Source organism: Oncorhynchus tshawytscha, linkage group LG05, assembly GCF_018296145.1.
Source record: "Oncorhynchus tshawytscha isolate Ot180627B linkage group LG05, Otsh_v2.0, whole genome shotgun sequence".
In the NCBI taxonomy this organism is placed as follows: domain Eukaryota; kingdom Metazoa; phylum Chordata; class Actinopteri; order Salmoniformes; family Salmonidae; genus Oncorhynchus; species Oncorhynchus tshawytscha.
The window spans coordinates 46,911,040-46,932,988 of record NC_056433.1 but is presented as its reverse complement, the minus strand read 5'-3'; the positions used below and the strand labels follow the sequence as shown (position 1 = coordinate 46,932,988).

At 44.5% G+C, this 21,949-nt stretch overlaps 1 protein-coding gene across 2 annotated transcripts in view; it reads right to left on the bottom strand.

Moving 5' to 3' along the window:
• frem1b (Fras1 related extracellular matrix 1b) overlaps nt 1-21,949 on the bottom strand; it is a 56,177-nt gene that overhangs the window by 18,402 nt on the left and 15,826 nt on the right. For both annotated transcript variants that reach the window (XM_042321998.1, XM_042321996.1), the window contains exons 17-23: nt 18,791-18,985; nt 13,414-13,599; nt 11,987-12,183; nt 11,400-11,625; nt 5,722-5,866; nt 3,671-3,812; nt 670-865 (exon numbers count right to left, since the gene is read on the bottom strand). In XM_042321998.1, coding sequence (XP_042177932.1) covers nt 670-865; nt 3,671-3,812; nt 5,722-5,866; nt 11,400-11,625; nt 11,987-12,183; nt 13,414-13,599; nt 18,791-18,985 — 1,287 coding nt within the window. The remainder of the gene's footprint in view (nt 1-669; nt 866-3,670; nt 3,813-5,721; nt 5,867-11,399; nt 11,626-11,986; nt 12,184-13,413; nt 13,600-18,790; nt 18,986-21,949) is intronic.

Genomic DNA, 21,949 nt, shown 5'->3' with positions numbered 1-21,949 from the left:
GCCGAGTGTGTGGGCTTTTCTCACCTTCGCTCCTCCAGGATCAGAGGGCACCGAGCCAAGAGGGCCAAGCGCACCCCTGATTGCACTCCCTCTCCTCAACTCTCTTCGCTTCTCTCCGCCTCGCATGTCATGCTCACCCAACTGGAAAAGATGGCCTGGCTATAGGGAAAGCCACCTATTCAATTATACATGGCCAAGATGCAGCGGCTGGAGAAAGTTTGTTTTGGGACGTTGCTGATGCATGTGTGGTGCGTTGAGGCACAAAATGGCTGCCGTGCCTTGCTCCACCCAGGTTGTTGTGTCTTGGTGGGTTAACAAGGTGTACTGTTGTGGTATACTGTTGGGTAGTGCTGTAGCTGAGTGCTGTAACCTGTCTAGGAAAAGTTCAGTGACTGAATTTACCTATTTATTTACCTTTTTCTTTGCCAGCCAAGTGCTACGTAATGCTAGATCTGTAGACAATACGCGACTATGTGTTATGTGATTAATAAAGTAGTTACATTATTGCTGATAAGATGAGGCTCCTCCAGAGAGGAAGAGATGGTCCACCTCAAAATGTTAAAGACACATTTCCTGAAAAAAAACGTGTGTGCTTGTTTGTCTTAAAGTATTTAAGCAAGAACTCATCATAACAATGAAACTGTGCCCATTTGGCTGTCCTGTCCTCACCCTTCTGGATGGTGCGTACTGAGATGAAGAAGCTCTGAGGAGGGGACTCGTTGTCTAGGTCACTGAGGGTGAAACGGATGCTGTCATGACCTTTGAACCCAGTGCCAGTAGTGTGGGCATACCACAAGCGGTTAAACTCCACATCCTCCTGGGTGAAGTTCTGACTCGCTCCAATGTCTGTCCAGCCAGCTTCTGTCTGCACAAAGGGAAGAGGATACACAAACACACTCAAATTTTTATTTTACACTTGGTCAGATGTAGGTCAGGAGGGTAACATCAGATGTATCTGCGGATGCTATAGTGGTTCTTCCTTTAAAAGTTACATCGTACAAGTCACGTCATACTGCAGCACAGCTTACGGGCTTCCGCAGAATTCTATGGCACATTATTTAAGTGTCAGCCATTGTGGCCAATAATGCTAGTTTGTGCTAGTTTGACCCCCAGAGAGCATCTTTGAGAAGCATTTGACTGTTTTTAATATTGGCTGTACTAGAGAATTTAAAATATATATTTTTAAGAACATAGTATATGGGATTGATTTTAAGAATTTTTCTTAATTCATTTGATTAATATTATGGTGTTTCTATTCCAAGAAAAACAAAAACAAAACAGTCAAGGTTTCCATTAGGAAAATATGGCGCTGTACAACGTGACCGGCCGGGAGTAGGCTACTAAGTGACTGCGAGTGAAAAGCAAAATAATCCTATCCTTTCCACACCCTAATTGTAGGCTAACCAATACCCAAACGGAGATTCAGAGAAAATAAAAATCTCATTGACCAGTCCCCATGCTTGTCACAGAGCAGCGCGAAAAGGTGCTGAAATAGTTGACCACACGCAGGAAGCGGCGGCAGGGTAGCCTAGTGGTTAGAGCTTTGGACTAGTAGCCGGAAGGTTGCAAGGTCAAATCCCCGAGCTGACAAGGTACAAATCTGTCGTTCTGCCCCTGAACAGGCAGTTAACCCACTGTTCCTAGGCCGTCATTGAAAATAAGAATTTGTTCTTTAACTGACTTGCCTAGTTAAATAAAGGTAAAAAAAGTATATTGCTTCAAATCCTATTATAACTTTGGATGACTTTGGGTGATCCATTAAGCATCAATTTGTTGCATTCATTGGCCTACTTTATTTCAATATTTCTGTCATTCAGTGATATTTATTCCCATAGTAATTTGTTATGGATCCATCCAGATGTGGTTAGAAAACAATGCATTTGGTGGACTTTGTAAGAATCTGTTGTCCTGCTGATAGCCCATCAGGGGTGCATGGCTTCTTTTGTATTCTTAAAAAAAACCTCTAGCACAGAGAAGAGAAAGGAGCCTTGAATAATTCAAAATGTCGGTAAAATACTGTTAGACTTGGGGATTATGTTCACGGACAGTGCTATTTGATCTGTGTTACGCCGAATGCGAAAACCCAGGAAAATGAATAGGTATAGTAGACTACAATACTGTAAAGTAGGCCTAATAATGCTAAAGATAATGCTTAAATAAATTAATTGCTGGTCTATACTGTATGCTGCACATTTTTACATTGTATTCCATTTCCATCTTTTTTTTGGGGGTAAAGGCTTTTTATCAATTAGTATATATTTGAGTTTAACCACAATATTTGTTGTATTATTTGTTCTGTCTTTTCTGGTGAATTAAAATGAAATTCCAACCAACTTTCTATGGCTTGTTTAAAAATAATTATATTTTGAAGATGATTTTGTTTTCAAATAACCGAAAGTGAGCGGTTGTAATCTGATTAAAGGGAAAAAAGGCCATTATTGAACATGGGGTGGGACATTCTTACTACTTTGCTCGAGAACGAGTTTGAATTTAATAAGTATACATTTTGTATGACTGACGCCTTTAGTGAGAGGTCTAATGCTTTAATATGTAATCATTTCTGCCCTCCGAATTCATATTCATTACATCAGATGAACCACAACATGTCGGCTAAATCGATTTAATTCATGAATGCATTTGAACGTTTTTAATATTGTTATAGTGAAGAGCAAAATAATCCTAACATTTCCAAATAAAAATCGGAATGATTTATCAAGACCAGTCCCATGCTTCAGTGATATTTATTCCCTTGGTAATTCGTTATGGATCCATTAATATATTTAAAGTCCCTAAACTCAGCTAGAGTCTATTGTCCTGCTGATCGTTGAAATAAACATCTGCATTTTGAAAGTATTTTTTTGGAGTATTTTTGTCATTATTTTATTAACAGAAGCATAAAGATGTTGATGAAGAAATACTGTACAGTAAATGCTTTACATAACATTTTGCAGATGCATGATGTTTGTAACTAGAAATGTAAACTTTAGAGTACTTAATACATTGTAAATTGGGGGGGATTTATTTCACACCCTGCCTAGCTATCCTCTTGTAAAGGTTGAAGAGTCTATTGTCCTGCTAATAGCCCATCATGGAAACATTGTTTGCCCCCATAGGTTTTAGGCCTGCAGTGGGTTATAATAATCCATGCCTTCTGGGAATGTTTAAAAGTCCAAACGTTATGGGTGGAGTTAGAATTTTGGCTTTTAGAAGTATTAAAATCAACCAATGTCAGCCTTTAAATGCTTTGTTATCCAAATGTTTGAAGTGTGTGTGAGCGACGGAGAGAATGCATTTGACTGTTTTTAATATTAGGGCTTTCCAGAGGAACGGAAAATTGCGTGTCAATTCATAAACCATGTGCCATGGAATCGGTACATCGAAAATCTCTTCCCAGCTATTTTGCAATCTATATGGCACAGCTGTCAATTTTACGAACAGAAAGAACATTTCTTGCCACAGTTTAGACTACCGATAGATCAGCGTTCTAACTCCCCCTTGTGGCAGTGTGGTGCAATGACAGAATGCCACCATCTACCACAAACGGTCGCGGCTTAATTAAGCTCAAAACTTTTAGTGGAAGAACCAATGTACAGTATATATAGCGTTATACGTATTTTGATATAAATCCCTTCTGCGTATCATTTGAAGAGGGGCTTTGCTTTGCACTAACCTTGACCTGCAGCTTGCCAAACCTGGGCCCAGCAGTGAGGATGTAGTAGAGCTTACTGGTGGGAGTGTCCAGGTCTTCTGCCTCCAACACCACACTGGAGATCACCCTCCTGTCCATCCAGTCCACCTCCACTCCTGCATTTCTGACAGAGAAGATGCACCATATGGTCAGGACCACAGAGACACAAAGAAACATACTAGGGGCCATTCAGAGACAGAGACAGAGAAAGAGAGGAGAAAAGCGAGAGAGAGACATTATTAGAGATTTCAATCCCCAGCAAAGACACTGAGGGCCACAGAGACATTGGGGACCAAAGGAGGGGAAGGTATACAGCACCAATCAAAGGTTTGGGTACACCTACTCATTCACTGGTTTTTCTTCATTCTTTTACACTGTAGAATAATAGTGAAGACATCTACAGTAGACACATGCGGAGATAATCCGTTCACCTACTCTGCGTCTCACAAAGACACAGCGGTTGGAACCCCAAATCTCAAATCAGACCAAAGGACAGATTTCCAACGGTCTAATGTCCATTGCTTGTGTTTCTTGGCCCAATCAGGTCTCTTCTTATTATTGGTGTCCTTTAGTGATGTTGAAATGTGTCTGTTACTTGAACTCTGTGAAGCATTTAATTGGGCTGCAATTTCTGAGGTTGGTAACTCTAATGAACTTTTCCTCTGCAGCAGAGGTAACTCAGGGTCTTCTTTTCATGTGGCGGTCATCATGAGAGATAGTTTCATCATAGCACTTGATGGTTTTTGGGACTGCAATAGAAGAATCTTTCAAAGTTCTTGAAATGTTCCGCATTGACTGACCTTCATGTCGTAAAGTAATGATGGATTGTCATTTCTCTTTGCGTATTTAAGCTGTTCTTGCCATAACATCGACTTGGTCTTTTACCAAATAGGGCTATCTTCTGTATACCACCCCTAACTTGTCACAACACAACTGATTGGCTCAAACGCATTAAGAAGAAAATAAATTCCACAAATTAACTTTTAACAAGGCGCACCTGTTAATTGAAATGCATTCCAGTTGACTAACTCATGAAGCTGGTTGAGAGAATACCAAGAGTGTGCAAAGCTGTCATCAAGGCAAAGGGTGGCTACTTTGAAGAATCTCAACAATAAGATACATTTTGATTTAACACTCTTTTGGTTACTACATGATTCCATGTGTGTTATTTCATAGTGTTGATGTCTTCACTATTATTCTGCAATAGTACAAATAAAGAAGAACCCTTGAATGAGTAGGTGTGTCCAACCTTTTGACGTGTACTGTACATGTAAGTAAAGTACCAGTTCCAACTCATATACAGCTCCCTACAAGCAGTACCGACAAGCACCAGTCAACTGAGGAGCCCCAGCCCAGAGAGAGAAGGACAAACACTGTGGACCACAGAGACAGACAACATGCAGCTAGGGCCACAGAGCCCTTAACACCCTAGCCTCCCTTAACCTAGCACGCTCAGATGAGTCCTCATCCTGAACACACGTCAACAACACCAGATCCCCTCCCTCCCCCTGCTGCCTGGCATGGAACAATGGGCCAGGCGAGCAGGAGAGACCTGTCAGAGCCATCCACCAGGGCACCGCAAACAAGGAAGTGGGCGTCTGCCAAAAAGCCACATTACTTCTGCCTATGCGGCCTTTATGGACTGCGACCTGTGCCAACGCACTGATTCAAAAAAAGTCCTGATCTAAGGAGAAATAGAGGAAAAACAGGAGGAGGAGGACAGAGGAGGACCTATTCAAGGATGTAACCTGATTCCCAGTCACTCATTCGACTGGAGGACACAGGGAGATTAAACATACTCCCGCACCCGCCACATGTGCTGTACAGGTTGTGTGTGTTGACCCCTGAGTCCATACCCCCCCCCCTCACCACCCCCTTCTGTCCCAATCCTCCACCATCCACAACTTCCCTTCTCTCTCTCCCACCATTACGTTCCACCCCTTCCTCCACCTCCCTTCCCTTTCTCACCCAACCCTCCCTGATCCCCTTCTTGGCTCCGAGTGTTCCTCCCAGGGCGTTCTTCTTATCCTTACTTTAGCAGCCGGGGCTTTTCATCGTTGACTGGTAGGACACGGAGGTGAGCGGTCCCCTGGATTGTGTGGCGGCCATCTGTCAGTTGCACAGTGAACGAGTCCTTCAGGGTTTCCGTGTCATCGTGCATGTACATGATCCTCATTCCTGCAGATAGGGGCCAAGAGGGGAAGAGTCAGGGAGAGGATGGGAGAACGGTGGGAGAGGGTGAACGGGAGGACAGTTTGGTTGGGTTTTGGGCTGGGGTGTTCGGTCACGGTGTAAATAGAGTAGCAACGTGTGTAAATGTGTGTTTTTAGGGTAGAGACATTGAAGCATTTCTACTAAAAACTTAAATGTGGTCGAAATGAGACACTGGCTTTTCCAAGAACTGTAATATGTTGTTGCGAAAAAGGAGTGCTCTCAGCGCATCACATATTCCACTAGTTTTTTCAACAGTATCAAATTGGGCTCATCGCACAAACACACGGGCAATTTTCACTATTGCTGCGGTCTTTGAAGAAGCCAAACCAAACAGATTGAGCTAAAGCCTTGCTCACCTACAGAACCAATCAAAAGTTTGGACACACCTACTCATTCAAGAGTTCATCTTTATCTTTATTATTTTCTACATTGTAGAATAGTAATGAAGACATCAAAACTATAAAATAACACATGGAATCATGTAGTAACCAAAAAAGTGTTCAAAAAATTAAAATATATTTTATATTTGAGATTCTTCAAGTAGCCACCCTTTGCCTTTGACAGCTTTACACACTCTTGGCATTCTCTCAACCAGCTTCATGAGGTAGTCACCTGGAATGCATTTCAATAAACAGGTGTGCCTTGATAAAAGTTCATTTGTGGAATTTCTTTCATTCTTAATGTGTTTGAGCCAATCAGTTCTGTTGTGACAAGTTAGGGGTGAAAGACCAAGACCATATTAAGGCAAGAACAGCTTAAATAAGCAAAGAGAAATGACAGTCCATCATTACTTTAAGACATGAATGTCAGTCAATACGGAACATCTTAAGAACTTTGAAAGTTTCTTCAAGTGCAGTCACAAAAACCACCAAGTGCTATGATGAAACAGGCTCTCATGTGGACCGCCACATGAAAGGAAGACCCAGTGTTACCTCTGCTGCAGAGGAATGGTGGGAGGGAGAGAAGGGAAGTTGGGGATGGGGGAGGTGGAGGATTGGGACAGAAGGGGGTGGTGAGGGTGGGGGGGGGGGTATGGACTCAGAGGTCAACACACACAACCTGTACAGCACATGTGGCGGGTGCGGGAGTATGTTTAATCTCCCTGTGTCCTCCAGTCGAATGAGTGACTGGGAATCAGGTTACATCCTTGAATAGGTCCTCCTCTGTCCTCCTCTGTCCTCCTCCTCCTGTTTTTCCTCTATTTCTCCTTAGATCAGGACTTTTTTTGAATCAGTGCGTTGGCACAGGTCGCAGTCCATAAAGGCATAGGCAGAAGTAATGTGGCTTTTTGGCAGACGCCCACTTCCTTGTTTGCGGTGCCCTGGTGGATGGCTCTGACAGGTCTCTCCTGCTCGTCTGGCCCATTGTTCCATGCCAGGCTGCAGGGGGAGGGAGGGGATCTGGTGTTGTTGACGTGTGTTCAGGATGAGGACTCATCTGAGCGTGCTAGGTTTAGGGAGGCTAGGGTGTTAAGGGCTCTGTGGCCCTAGCTGCATGTGTCTGTCTCTGTGGCCCACAGTGTTTGTCCTTCTCTCTCTGGGCTGGGGCTCCTCAGTTGACTGGTGCTTGTCGGTACTGCTTGTAGGGAGCTGTATATGAGTTGGAACTGGTACTTTGCTTATATGTACAGTACACGTCAAAAGGTTGGACACACCTACTCATTCAAGGGTTCTTCTTTATTTGCACTATTGCAGAATAATAGTGAAGACATCAACACTATGAAATAACACACATGGAATCACGTAGTAACCAAAAGAGTGTTAAATCAAAGTGTATATTATATTTGAGATTCTTCAAAGTAGCCACCCTTTGCCTTGATGACAGCTTTGCACACTCTTGGTATTTTCTCAACCAGCATGAGTTAGTCAACTGAAATGCATTTCAATTAACAGGTTAACATGCGTGCCTTGTTGAAAGTACATTTGTGGAATTTCTTCCCTTCTTAATGAGTTTGAGCCAATTAGTTGTGTTGTGACTCGTTAGGGGTGGTTTACAGAAGATAGCTCTTTTCGGTGAAAGACCAAGTCCATATTATGTCAAGAACAGCTTAAATAAGCAAAGAGAAATGACAATCCATCATTACTTTAAGACATGAATGTCAGTCAGTACGGAACATCTTAAGGACGATGAAACTGGCTCTCATGTGGACTGCCACAGGAAAGAAAGATGCAGAGTTACCTCTGTTGCAGAGGATAAGTTCATTAGAGTTACCAGCCTCAGATAGCAGCCCAAATAAATGCTTCAGAGTTCAAGTAACAGACAGATCTCAACAGTGACTGTCCAGAGGAGACCGTGAATCAGGCCTTCATGGTTGAATTGCTGCAAAGAAACCAATACTAAAAGACACCAAAAAGAAGAAGAAGAGAATTGCTTGGGCCAAGAAACACAAGCAATAGACATTAGACCGGTGGAAATCTGTCCTTTGGTCTGATTAGTCCAAATTTTAGATTTTTGGTTTCAACAGTGGTGTGTCTTTGTTAGACACAGAGTAGGTGAACGGATGATCTCCACATGTGTGGCTCCCACCGTGAAGCATGGAGGAGGAGGTGTGGGGGTGCTTTGCTGGTGACACTGTCTGTGATTTATTTAGAATTCAAGGTACACTTAACCTGCATGGCTACCACAGCATTCTGCAGCAATACGCCATCCCATCTGGTTGCGCTTAGTGGGACTATCTTTTTTTTTTTCTACAAGACAATGATCCAAAACATACCTCCGGGCTGTGTAAGGCCTATTTTCCCAAGAAAGAGAGTGATGGGAGTGATGCATCAGATTACCTGGCCTCCACAATCACTCGACCTCAACCCAATTGAGATAGTTTGGGATGAGTTGGACCGCAGAGTGAAGGAAAAGCAGCCAACAAGTGCCCAGCATACGTGGGAACTCCTTCAAGACTGTTGGAAAAGCATTCCAGGTGAAGCTGGTTGAGAGAATGCCAAGAGTGTGCAAAGCTGTTATCAAGGTAAAGGGTGGCTACTTTGAAGAATCTAAAATATAACGTATATTTTGATTTACTCAACACTTTTTTGGTGTTAAACATGTGTTATTTCAGAGTTTTGATGTCTTTGCTATTATTCTACAATGTAGAAAATGGTTTAAAAAAATAAAAATCTTTGAATGAATAGGTGTCCAAAATTTTGACTGGTCCTGTATGTTTCCATGGGTCTGCTGCTTACAAGGAATGTGCGTGTGTGTATGTGCACGTGCATGCTTGTGTGCATGTATGTGTGTGTGCTCAGTGACTGAACAGAGTGCACAGTGGCTGTGAGGTAATTGTGCAGGCAGCAGCAGCAGAGAGAGAGAGAGAGAGAGAGCAGTTGGAAGGACAGTGTGCAGCGGAGGCAGCAGCAGCACCACGGGCGCTCTGCGACCTCTGTCTCGAGCATCTGTTCAGCAGGGGCCTGACCCCCGACAACGACGACAACACAACGCGCAGCCCTCTGGAAGGAAGGCACAGCCCAGGCTGGGGGAGCGGAGGGGGAGGAAGGGGCAGGCTGGCCTTGTAGTTGGATGTAATGCCTGTACCCCCTCCCCCCGAATAACAACCCAACAACCTCAAACTCAAAAAGGCATAGACTAACAAACGACACTAGTAAACATATGGCACTAAACCAAACGAAGATACAGTGATACATGAAGGCAACTGCTGCCCTACTATAGTTCAATAACATGGACTTAACAAAGTGCACAACAATTCTTCCAGGTGCATGAAACAAAAGACAGGCCTACCGTAAGCCATACGCTCCTGTATAGTTTATTGAAATATTTCGACCATAAACTGTACACGATTATTCAAATAAATTCTGTTTAAATCATTGTTGGTCCCCTAAAGGCAAATACTTTTTGGACTATAGTGGTGCTTCAGACATATACAGTGGGGCAAAAAAGTATTTAGTCAGCCACCAATTGTGCAAGTTCTCCCACTTAAAAAGATGAGAGTGGCCTGTAATTTTCATCATAGGTACACGTCAACTATGACAGACAAAATGAGAAAAAAAATCCAGAAAATCACATTGTAGGATTTTTAATGAATTTATTTGCAAATTATGGTGGAAAATAAGTATTTGGTCAATAACAAAAGTTCATCTCAATACTTTGTTATATACCCTTTGTTGGCAATGACAGAGGTCAAACGTTTTCTGTAAGTCTTCACAAGCTTTTCACACACTGTTGCTGGTATTTTGGCCCATTCCTCCATGCAGATCTCCTCTAGAGCAGTGATGTTTTGGGGCTGTTGCTGAGCAACACAGACTTTCAACTCCCTCCAAAGATTTTCTATGGGGTTGAGATCTGGAGACTGGCTAGGCCACTCCAGGACCTTGAAATGCTTCTTACGAAGCCACTCCTTCGTTGCCCTGGCGGTGTGTTTGGGATCATTGTCATGCTGAAAGACCCAGCCACGTTTCATCTTCAATGCCCTTGCTGATGGAAGGAGGTTTTCACTCAAAATCTCATGATACATGGCCCCATTCATTCTTTCCTATACACGGATCAGTCGTCCTGGTCCCTTTGCAGAAAAACAACCCCAAAGCATGATGCTTCCACCCCCATGCTTCACAGTAGGTATGGTGTTCTTTCGATGCAACTCAACATTCTTTGTCCTCCAAACACGACGAGTTGAGTTTTTACAAAAAAGTTATATTTTGGTTTCATCTAACCATAAGACATTCTCCCAATCTTCTTCTGGATCATCCAAATGCTCTCTAGCAAACTTCAGACGGGCCTGGACATGTACTGGCTTAAGCAGGGGGACACGTCTGGCACTGCAGGATTTGAGTCCCTGGCGGCGTAGTGTGTTACTGATGGTAGGCTTTGTTACTTTGGTCCCTGCTCTCTGCAGGTCATTCACTAGGTCCCCCCGTGTGGTTCTGGGATTTTTGCTCACCGTTCTTGTGATCATTTTGACCCCACGGGGTGAGATCTTGCGTGGAGCCCCAGATCGAGGGAGATTATCAGTGGTCTTGTATGTCTTCCATTTCCTAATAATTGCTCCCACAGTTGATTTCTTCAAACCAAGCTGCTTACCTATTGCAGATTCAGTCTTCTCAGCCTGGTGCAGGTCTACAATTTTGTTTCTGGTGTCCTTTGACAGCTCTTTGGTCTTGGCCATAGTGGAGTTTGGAGTGTGACTGTTTGAGGTTGTGGACAGGTGTCTTTTATACTGATAACAAGTTCAAACAGGTGCCATTAATACAGGTAACGAGTGGAGGACAGAGGAGCCTCTTAAAGAAGAAGATACAGGTCTGTGAGAGCCATAAATCTTGCTTGTTTGTAGGTGACCAAATACTTATTTTCCACCATAATTTGCAAATAAATTCAATAAAATTCCTACAATGTGATTTTCTGGATTTTTTCCCTCATTTTGTCTGTCATAGTTGAAGTGCATCTATGATGAAAATTACAAGCCTCTCTCATCTTTTTAATGGAAGAACTTGCACAATTGGTGGCTGACTAAATACTTTTTTGCCCCACTGTACATCAAAATCAAGTGTCTCACCTTGTTTGAGCTCCTCCATGGTGAAGGTGTGTACCATCAGGCTCTGCAGAAGTAGCTTGGGACCCATGTTCTTATAGCGGCTCAACTCCGTTCCATAGATCCCGTTCAGCAGGGTCCCGTGGGCTGGGGGAACCAATACTGTGAAGGTCAAAATGTCTACCGGGGCGTCCAAGTCCAACGCGTTCAAAATGGCCGGACTCAGCTCCTTTATCCCTCCCTCCATCACCTGGTGGGGAAAAAGAGGGATGAGGAAGAGGAGGATGAGTCCGAAGGGAAAGAAAGAAAGGAAATGAAGCAGGTATGGCATGAGGAGATGGAGGAGGCATCGTAGGAAAAGAGGGAAGGCGGCGTCGCAGACCATGGGACATGCGTGAACACTGTGAAATGCCTCCTTCCTCTCCCTCCCTTGAGGTAACCCCTGGTCTGACACGGTTGGATATGCAAAAGCAAAGATTCCACTCCATAGCTTTAGACCCGTCAAGTCATGTCAGAGCAGTGGGGGATGACAGCAGGGTGCATTTCTCCAAAGTACTTAAACACGGCCAAAGACTTAAAAGCATTAGATGGGTGGACGTGAGGCAACTTACAGTGAAGTTGCTAAGCGCCAGAGAGGGAGTCTCGTCGTTGGTGGGGTGAATGACGATGTAGAAGGGGATGGGGGGAGACTTGTGCCTCCCGTCGCTCACACTGATCACCAGCTGGTCCACAGTGGGCTCAGTCCCCTGGTGCTCTGCCTGGACGTAGTTGATGTAACCCGCTCTGAGGTGGAGCAGGCTGAATGACACTGAACACACCACCACAACCACGACAACACAGCAGGGTATGAGTAGAAAGGAATATTTTCTCATTGTACTCTTGTCGACTTAGAGTTCACTGTGTGAATGGTCCATACCGTCTGAGACTGAGGGCACGGAACACAACAGCAGCGTACGGGAGAAGAGTGGGCCTAGGCGGTACCTTATTCACGTCATTCAAATGTGGTAACAACGCAACACAATGCTTTACTGCCAGATAAGCATGATATAACGTGTTAAAAAGGCTTATTGGTCTTTCGAGCCTTATATTGAATTACTTGTCCTTCGAGCCGGATTAATTAAAACACCTTTTTTTTAAAAACAGTCATAATAGTTTGTGTCGGTAGATATCAGCAAGATAACTAATGGCCAACTTGGAACTAACCATGGATAACTTTGAACTAACCATGGCTAACTTTGAACTAACCATGGATAACTTTGAACTAACCATGGCTAATCTTTTGACTAAAGAGCTTAAAGGGATAGTTTATGCTAAATCTATCTTTGGGAGGAATCCCCCTTACCTCGAGTTGTGTCTGAAGGCCTATATTGACAGAAACCACAATAATCCATTGTTTACTTCTGCCATGAGTTAGAATAAAAATAGCATTTTCCAAATTCATTCATGTATTAGCGGTACCAACGTTAGCAAAGCTATATTGCAAGCCAAAACTTCCTCAAAAACACTTCAAACTGTTTGCTAGCGTCTATGCTCGCAAAGTCCCCATCCATGTTTTCTTGCCCGCGAGAATGTAATTCTTTTTGCAGTAATATTCCAATGCTCTGGTAGTTCCATCAAGCCTCTGGTGAGTATGTTTACCGCTGGTAATCTAGCCGAATGCCCAATGGAATACAATGCAAAACAATATACATTTATTGTCCATGTTACAGCAAACAGAAACAGTTGCGGCTTTGAGACTACTGCACATGTGGAAATAGTTCATCCTTAAATAATCCCTGCACCAACTAAGGAACTTCGTTTGAAGTGTTTTTGAGGAATTTTCTGCTTGCAATGCAGCTCTGCTAATAACATCAGTACCGCTGTTAACATTCATGAATTTGGACGATGATAATTATGCTATTAATTACTGCTAGAGGTGGTAGAAGAGAACAACAGATTATTGTTGAGTCTGTCACTATGGGCCTTCAGACACAGGTCTGGGGACTTCCACCCAAATATACATTTGGCTATCACTCTTAAGGATCTGTGTGCCACTGACCCACTCGGAGGCCTGCGTTGCTCTTCTCGAAGCCTGGTGAGGGCAGGGTGTTCTCCAGGAAGCCCTGTAGGGGTGGGTTTTCCAGGAGGAAGAGTAGCTCTTCAGGGTACGTATCGGGGTCCTCGGCCCCCAGCACTCCCCCACATAGACAGGCTGAGGAGCCCTCGTCCACCACAAACATTTCACCTGACAGGGACATACAGAGCGAAATGACAGTGAAAGACACATGAAATGATAACATGAAATAATTGCACATGAAATAATTGCCATGGAATTCTCTCTCGCAATTCTCTCACATTTTTAGTAATGGTTTCAGAAGCTTAAGAGACATGACAGAGAAAAACAGTAAATGTAAATGTATCCATCCATCCCTAAACATATGCCAATCTTCCCTCCCTCTCCTCTCTCACTCTCTCTCTCTCTCGTTCTCTCTCTCTCTTTCTCTCTCTCCCTCTCTCTCTCGGCACTCGGCCAGCACGCTGCCACCTGGTTGCTGATAAAGCCATCATGCCCCTGCTCGCTGGAGTCTGCACCCATTTACAGCACTGATAAATAATGAATGGAGAATGGGCACTGGTGGGATGGAGGCTTGAATCAGGATCCACCCTGATCCAAGGGGGGGATGAGGTGTGTGTGTGTGTGTAGTTAATGACCAAATGTCTGGGAAACAGGTGATAAAAATAAAAAAAACATTGTCCACCAAACAAGGAAAGAGGCAAAGCCGGATTCCTCTTTGTTTCTCTCTGCTAATTCTCTGATGCGGTCTCTTTATTCAATGCAAATTAATTAGACCACTACATTTCCCCTGCAAACTACTCCGGATTTTGTGGGCCTGCTATGCAGCGGTGAAGATTGAGAATAAATATTCATTTTTTTCTTGGCTGGGATTAGCAAATTAGCTGATGATGGTGGAGATGGGGTATAGTGGGCCGGGATAGATACTCTTGGCAGCAAGAAGGGAGGCCTAACGTGTTTTCTTTTGTGAGCAAGGGATGCTCCTTTCTGTCTTTTGTTTGCTGAGGCCTTCATTGTCCGGTGGCCCTCGTGGGGAATTGGTGTCTGCTCGGCGCCCACCAGTTCGCTAACGTTAGCTTCCCTTCCCAACACAGCAGAGGAATAATCCCGACCAGCTGTGTGTGTGCCCTCTGCACGCAATAACTCACCACAACACCATGCAGTAATTCATAACAACACCCAGCAAGGGATTTCCATTAAATGCCCTAACAAACCCCTTTTTACCTACAAATGCATGAACGCGTGCACACACACACACAAAGAAACACACCACCAAGCAGCACACACACACACACACACACACACACACACACACACACACACACACACACACACACACACACACACACACACACACACACACACACACACACACACACACACACACAACCCATGATCACAACAGCCACCCTCAGTCTCTTCTCCCCATCTCCTAACACCCTTCTTAGTCCTCTCATTCTCTCCCAGTGGTCACTGTTCCCTATTGATAACCACAAAGTTGCCGGTCACACACAGGGGGCTTTACGGTCCAATCCCTCTTCTTGGCTCGGGCTCTAGCGAGAGACGTTCCCTCGCCGTCCCCAGGAATCCATGTGTGTGTGTGTGTGTGTGTGTGTGTGTGTGTGTGTGTGTGTGTGTGGGGACACAATGCTCGCCCTGCTGCCTCTCCCTGTACAGTGTGTGCTCGCCTGATTAAGAGATTCTCGCTAGCGCAATGCGTTCTACCACCTGCCACCGAGCTCCCCGCTTCAAAGCAGAGGGCAGGCTGGGAAATGACTGAGCGTGTGTTTACCGGCATTAAGGGGATTGTGATTATCACAAAGTAGTTAAACCTTTACACAACAATGGAACTGAGGTGATGGGGAATCTTGTCTTGTTCGATGCACCCAGCTCCCCATAGAGCGGACAAGACAAAGAAAGATGAGGTGTCTCTGGTATTCCCTTGTTTGCACCTAGAGCAGTGGTGTCCAGGCTCCAACGTGGCCTGTGGGTGGTTGGAGTAAAAATACTAATAATATATATATTTTTAAATACAAGATGTTGATTTTTTTCTTTTTTGGGGGGGAGGGGACTTCATATACTTAAAAATTACTGAAAACAAATGAAAACTGTGGAGAACAATAATGAACCTATATTTATGCAGTTTCTTGTGGCCTCTAGCTCGCTAATAACCACCAAAATTAAAGCCAGCAGTCAGGGAGAATCGAAAATTCAGAAAACGATGGATAGACTATCTTTTTGTATATTTTGATGGCGAGGAAATATAGCCGACTTCCGGACCTCGTTGAAGACCCAATGTGGCCCGTAGGGCAAAGTTTGTTTGACAACCCGGATCGAGAGCCATATATGTGTGTGTCTAAATATGTCTCCCTCTATGTTCCTATAAATGGCTCTGTTTAAAATGTCTTTATATACAGCTTTATATGTCTCTCTCTATACAAGTATACATGGCTCATATGTTTCTCTCGATATAGAGTGTGTATCTTTATAAACTCAGCAAAAAAAGAAATGGCCCTTTTTCAGGACCCTGTCTTTCAAAGATAATTCGTAAAAATTGAAATAACTTCACAGATCTTCATTGAAAAGGGTTTTAACACTGTTTCCCATGCTTGTTCAATGAACCATAAACAATTAATGAACATGCACCTGTGGAACGGTCGTTAAGACACTAACAGCTTACAGACGGTAGGCAATTAAGGTCACAGTTATGAAAACGTAGGTCACTAAAGAGGTCTTTCTACTGACCCTGAAAAACACCAAAAGAAAGATGCCCAGGGTCCCTGCTCATCTGCGTGAACGTGCCTTAGCATGCTGCAAGGAGGCATGAGGACTGCAGATGTGGCCAGGGCAATAAACTGCAATGTCTGTACTGTGAGATGCCTACAGGGAGACAGGATGGACAGCTGATCGTCCTCGCAGTGGCAGACCACGTGTAACAACACCTGCACAGGATCGGTACATCCGAACATCGCAAATGCGGGGCAGGTATAGGATGGCAACAACAACTGCCCAAGTTACACCAGGAACGCACAATCCCTCCATCAGTGATCAGACTGTCCGCAATAGGCTGAGAGAGGCTGGACTAAGGACTTGTTGGCCTGTTGGAAGGCAGGTCCTCACCAGACATCACCGGCAACAATATCACCTATGACAGGACTGGCAAAAAGTGCTCTTCACTGAAGAGTCACGGTTTTGTCTCACCAGGGTGATGGTCGGATTCACGTTTATCGTTGAAGGAATGAGCGTTACACTGAGGCCTGTACTCTGGAGCGGGATCGATTTGGAGGTGGAGGGTCCATCATGGTCTGGGGCGGTGTGTCACAGCATCATCGGACTGAGCTTGTTGTCATTGCAGGCAATCTCAATGTCTGGGAACTTGCAGGTGCCTTGGTGGAAGAGTGGGGTAACATCTCACAGCAAGAACTGGCAGATCTGATGCAGTCCACGAGGAGGAGATGCACTGCAGTACTTAATGCAGCTGGTGGCCACACCAAATACTGATTGTTACTGTTGATTTTGACCCCTCCTTTGTTCAGGGACACATTATTCCATTTCTGTTAGTCACATGTCTGTGGAACTTGTTCAGTATATGTCTCAGTTGTTGAATCTTGTTATGTTCATACAAATATTTACACATGTTAAGTTTGCTGAAAATAAACGCAGTTGACATTGAGAGGACGTTTCTTTTTTTTAAAGAAACACACACATCTTGTGCATGCGGAAAGTATTCAGGACCTTGACTTTTTCCACATCTTGTTACGTTGCAGCCTTGTTCTAAAATTGATTAAATTCCCCTCAATCTACAGACGATACCCCATACGGACAAAGCAAAAACAGATTTTTAGAAATTGTAGCAAACGCATAAAAAAAACTGAAATATATAATTTACATAAGTATTCAGACCCTTTTCTCAGTAATTTGTTGAAGCACTTTTGGCAGCGATTTCATCCTCAAGTCTTCTTGGGTATGACGCTATAAGCTTGGCACACCTGTATTTGGGGAGTTTCTCCCATTCTTCTCTACAGATCCTCTCAAACTCTGTCAGATTGGATGGGGAGCATCGCTGCACAGCTATTTTCAGGTCCCTCCAGAGACGTTCGATCGGGTTCAAGTCTGGGCTCTGGCTGGGACGCTCAAGACATTCAGAGACTAGTCTTGAAGCCACTGCTGCATTGTCTTAGCTGTGTGCTTAGTCTCATTGTAACTTTGCTCTGTTAGAAGGTGAACCTTCGCCCCAGTCTGAGGTCTTGAGTGCTTTGGAGCAGGTTTTCATCAAGGATCTCTCTGTACTTTGCTCTGTTCATCTTTCCCTCGATCCTGACTTGTCTCCCAGTCCCTGCCGCTGAAAAACATCCCCACAGCATGATGCTGCCACCACCATGCTTCACCGTAGGGATGGTGACAGGTTTCCTCCAGACTTGACGCTTGGCTTTAAGGCCAAAGTGTTCAATCTTGGTTTCATCAGACCAGAGAATCTTGTTTCTCATGGTCTGAGAGTCCTTTACGTGCCTTTTGGCAAACTCCAAGTGGGCTGTCATGTGCCTTTTACTGAGGAGAGGCATCTGTCTGGCCACTCTACCATAAAGCAATGATTAGTGGAGTGCTGCAGAGATGGTTGTCCTTCTAGAAGGCTCTCCCAACTCCACAGAGGAACTCTGGAGCTTTGTCAGAGTGACCATCGGGTTCTTGGTCACCTCCCTGACCAAGGTCCTTCTCCCCTGATTGCTCAGTTTGGCCGGGCGGGCAGCTCTAGGAAGAGTCTTGGTGGTTCCAAACTTCTTTAATTTAAGAATGATGGAGGCCACTGTGTTCTTGGGGACCTTCAATGCTGCAGACATTTTTTGGTTCCCTTTTCCAGATCTGTGCCTCGACACTATCCTGTCTTGGAGCACTATGGACAATTAATTTGACCTCATGGCTTGGTTTTTGACATGCACTGTCAACTGTAGGACCTTATACAAACAGGTGTGTGCCTTTCCAAATCATGCCCAAACAATTGAATTCACCACAAGTGTACTCCAATCAAGTTGTAGAAACATCTAATGGGTGATCAATGGAAACAGGATGCACCTGAGCTCAATTTCGAGACTCATAGGAAAGGGTCTGAATACTTAAATAAAAAAGGTATTTCCTTTTTTCTATTAACCTATTTTGCTTTGTCATTATGGGGTAATGTGTATAGATTGATGAGTAACATTTTTAATTCAATCCATTTTAGAATAAGGCTGTAACGTAACAAAATCTGGAAAAAGGGAAGGGGTCTGAATACTTTCCGAATGCACTGTATGTCTCTATATATGTTTCCATTTGAAGCCATACCCCATTATTGTCCCTTTCTGACATTGAAGTGAAAGTGGGTTACCCATGGTGATGACTGGGGCCTTGTTGTTGACAGGAAGCACCGTCACATTGAGGTCGTAAACAGGAAGTGTCCCGTGGAGAGGTACGGGTGGTGGCAGGGCATCTCCATGGCAACAGCTGTCCATGCCCCCTGCTTCTCCGTCCGACACGATGAGAGTGACCGAGTCAGACACGGGACTGGCTCCAATCTCACCCCCTATTAGTCAGAGGAAAACAGGAAGTTAAAGTATGTAACAGTGTGTTCACTGGTTACTGGTTGATATACCCATGAAGGGGATGATTAAGATCACTTTAGTTGTAGTGAAGTCAAGTCAATTGTAGACAAGGTCCAACCAAAATGTTACTTCCGCTTTATTTTAACCCCTCCCAAAGACACACATCCAGTTGAAGTCGGAAGTTTACATACACTTAGGTCGGAGTCATTAAAACTTGTTTTTCAACCACTCCACAAATTTCTTGTTAACAAACTATAGTTTTGGCAAGTTGGTTAGGACATCTACTTTGTGCATGACACAAGTCATTTTTCAACAATTGTTTACAGACAGATAAATTCACTTATAATTAACTGTATCATAATTCCAGTGGGTCAGAAGTTTACAGACACTAAGTTGACTGTGCCTTTAAGCAGCTTGGAAAATTCCAGAAAATGATGACATGGCTTTAGAAGCTTCTGATAGGCTAATTGACATCATTTGAGTCAATTGGAGATGTACCTGTGGATGGATTTCAAGGCCTACCTTCAAACTCAGTGCCACTTTGCTTGATATCATGGGAAAATCAAAAGAAATCAGCCAAGACCTCAGGAAACAATTGTAGACCTCCACAAGTCTGGTTCATCCTTGGGAGCAATTCCCTAACACCTGAAGGTACCACGTTCATCTGTACAAACAATAGTACATAAGTATAAACACCATGGGACCATGCAGCCGTCATATCTCTGAGGCAGGAGACGTGTTCTGTCTCCTAGAGATGAACATACTTTGGCGCGAAAAGTGCAAATCAATCCCAGAACAACAGCAAAGGCCCTTGTGAAGATGCTGGAGGAAACAGGTACAAAATAATCTATATCCACAGTAAAACGAGTCCTATATCGACATAACCTGAAAGGCCGCTCAGCAAGAAAGAAGCCACTGCTCCAAACCCTTCACAAAAAAGCCAGACTACGGTTTGCAACTGCACAAAGATCGTAGTTTCTGGAGAAATGTCCTCTGGTCTGATGAAACAAAAATACAACTGTTTGACCATAATGACCATCGTTATGTTTGGAGGAAAAAGGGGAGGCTTGCAAACAAAGAACACCATCCCAACGTGAAGCACGGGGGTGGCAGCATCATGTTGTGGGGGTGCTTTGCTGCAGGAGGGACTTGTGCACATCACAAAATAGATGTTATCATGAGGCAGGAAAATTATGTGGATATATTGAAGCAACATCTCAATACATCAGTCAGGAAGTTAAAGCTTGGTCGCAAATGGGTCTTCCAAATGGACAATGACCCCAAGCATACTTCCAAAGTTGTGGCAAAATGGCTTAAGGACAACAAAGTCAAGGTCAATCCTATAGAAAATGTGTGGGCAGAACTAAAAAAGCGTGTGCGAGCACGGAGGCCTAGAAACCTGACTCTGACCAGCTCTGTCAGGAGGAATGCGCAGACCAGCTGGCCGGTGTGTTTACGGACATATTCAACCAATCCCTATACCAGTCTGCTGTTCCCACATGCTTCAAGAGGGCCACCATTGTTCCTGTTCCCAAGAAAGCTAAGGTAACTGAGCTAAACGACTACCGCCCGTAGCACTCACATCCGTCATCATGAAGTGCTTTGAGAGACTAGTCAAGGACCATATCACCTCCACCCTACCTGACACCCTTGACCCACTCCAATTTGCTTACCGCCCAAATAGGTCCACAGACGATGCAATCTCAACCACACTGCACACTGCCCTAACCCATCTGGACAAGAGGAATACCTATGTGAGAATGCTGTTCATCGACTACAGCTCGGCATTCAACACCATAGTGCCCTCCAAGCTCGTCATCAAGCTCGAGACCCTGGGTCTCGACCCCGCCCTGTGCAACTGGGTACTGGACTTCCTGACGGGCCGCCCCCAGGTGGTGAGGGTAGGCAACAACATCTCCTCCCCGCTGATCCTCAACACTGGGGCCCCACAAGGGTGCGTTCTGAGCCCCCTCCTGTACTCCCTGTTCACCCACGACTGCGTGGCCATGCACGCCTCCAACTCAATCATCAAGTTTGCGGACGACACAACAGTGGTAGGCTTGATTACCAACAACGACGAGACGGCCTACAGGGAGGAGGTGAGGGCCCTCGGAGTGTGGTGTCAGGAAAATAACCTCACACTCAACGTCAACAAAACTAAGGAGATGATTGTGGACTTCAGGAAACAGCAGAGGGAACACCCCCATCCACATCGATGGAACAGTAGTGGAGAGGGTAGCAAGTTTTAAGTTCCTCGGCATACACATCACAGACAAACTGAATTGGTCCACTCACACAGACAGCATCGTGAGGAAGGCGCAGCAGCGCCTCTTCAACCTCAGGAGGCTGAAGAAATTCGGCTTGTCACCAAAAGCACTCACAAACTTCTACAGATGCACAATCGAGAGCATCCTGGCGGGCTGTATCACCGCCTGGTATGGCAACTGCACCGCCCTCAACCGTAAGGCTCTCCAGAGGGTAGTGAGGTCTGCAAACGCATCACCGGGGCAAACTACCTGCCCTCCAGGACACCTACACCACCCGATGCTACAGGAAGGCCATAAAGATCATCAAGGACATCAACCACCCGAGCCACTGCCTGTTCACCCCGCTGTCATCAAGAAGGCGAGGTCAGTACAGGTGCATCAAAGCTGGGACCGAGAGACTGAAAAACAGCTTCTATCTCAAGGCCATCAGACTGTTAAACAGCCACCACTAACATTGAGTGGCTACTGCCAACACACTGTCAATGACACTGACTCTACTCCAGCCACTTTAATCATGGGAATTGATGGGAAATTATGTAAATATATCACTAGCCACTTTAAACAATGCTACCTTATATAATGTTACTTACCCTACATTGTTCATCTCATATGCATACGTTGATACTGTACTCTATATCATCGACTGCATCCTTATGTAATACATGTATCACTAGCCAC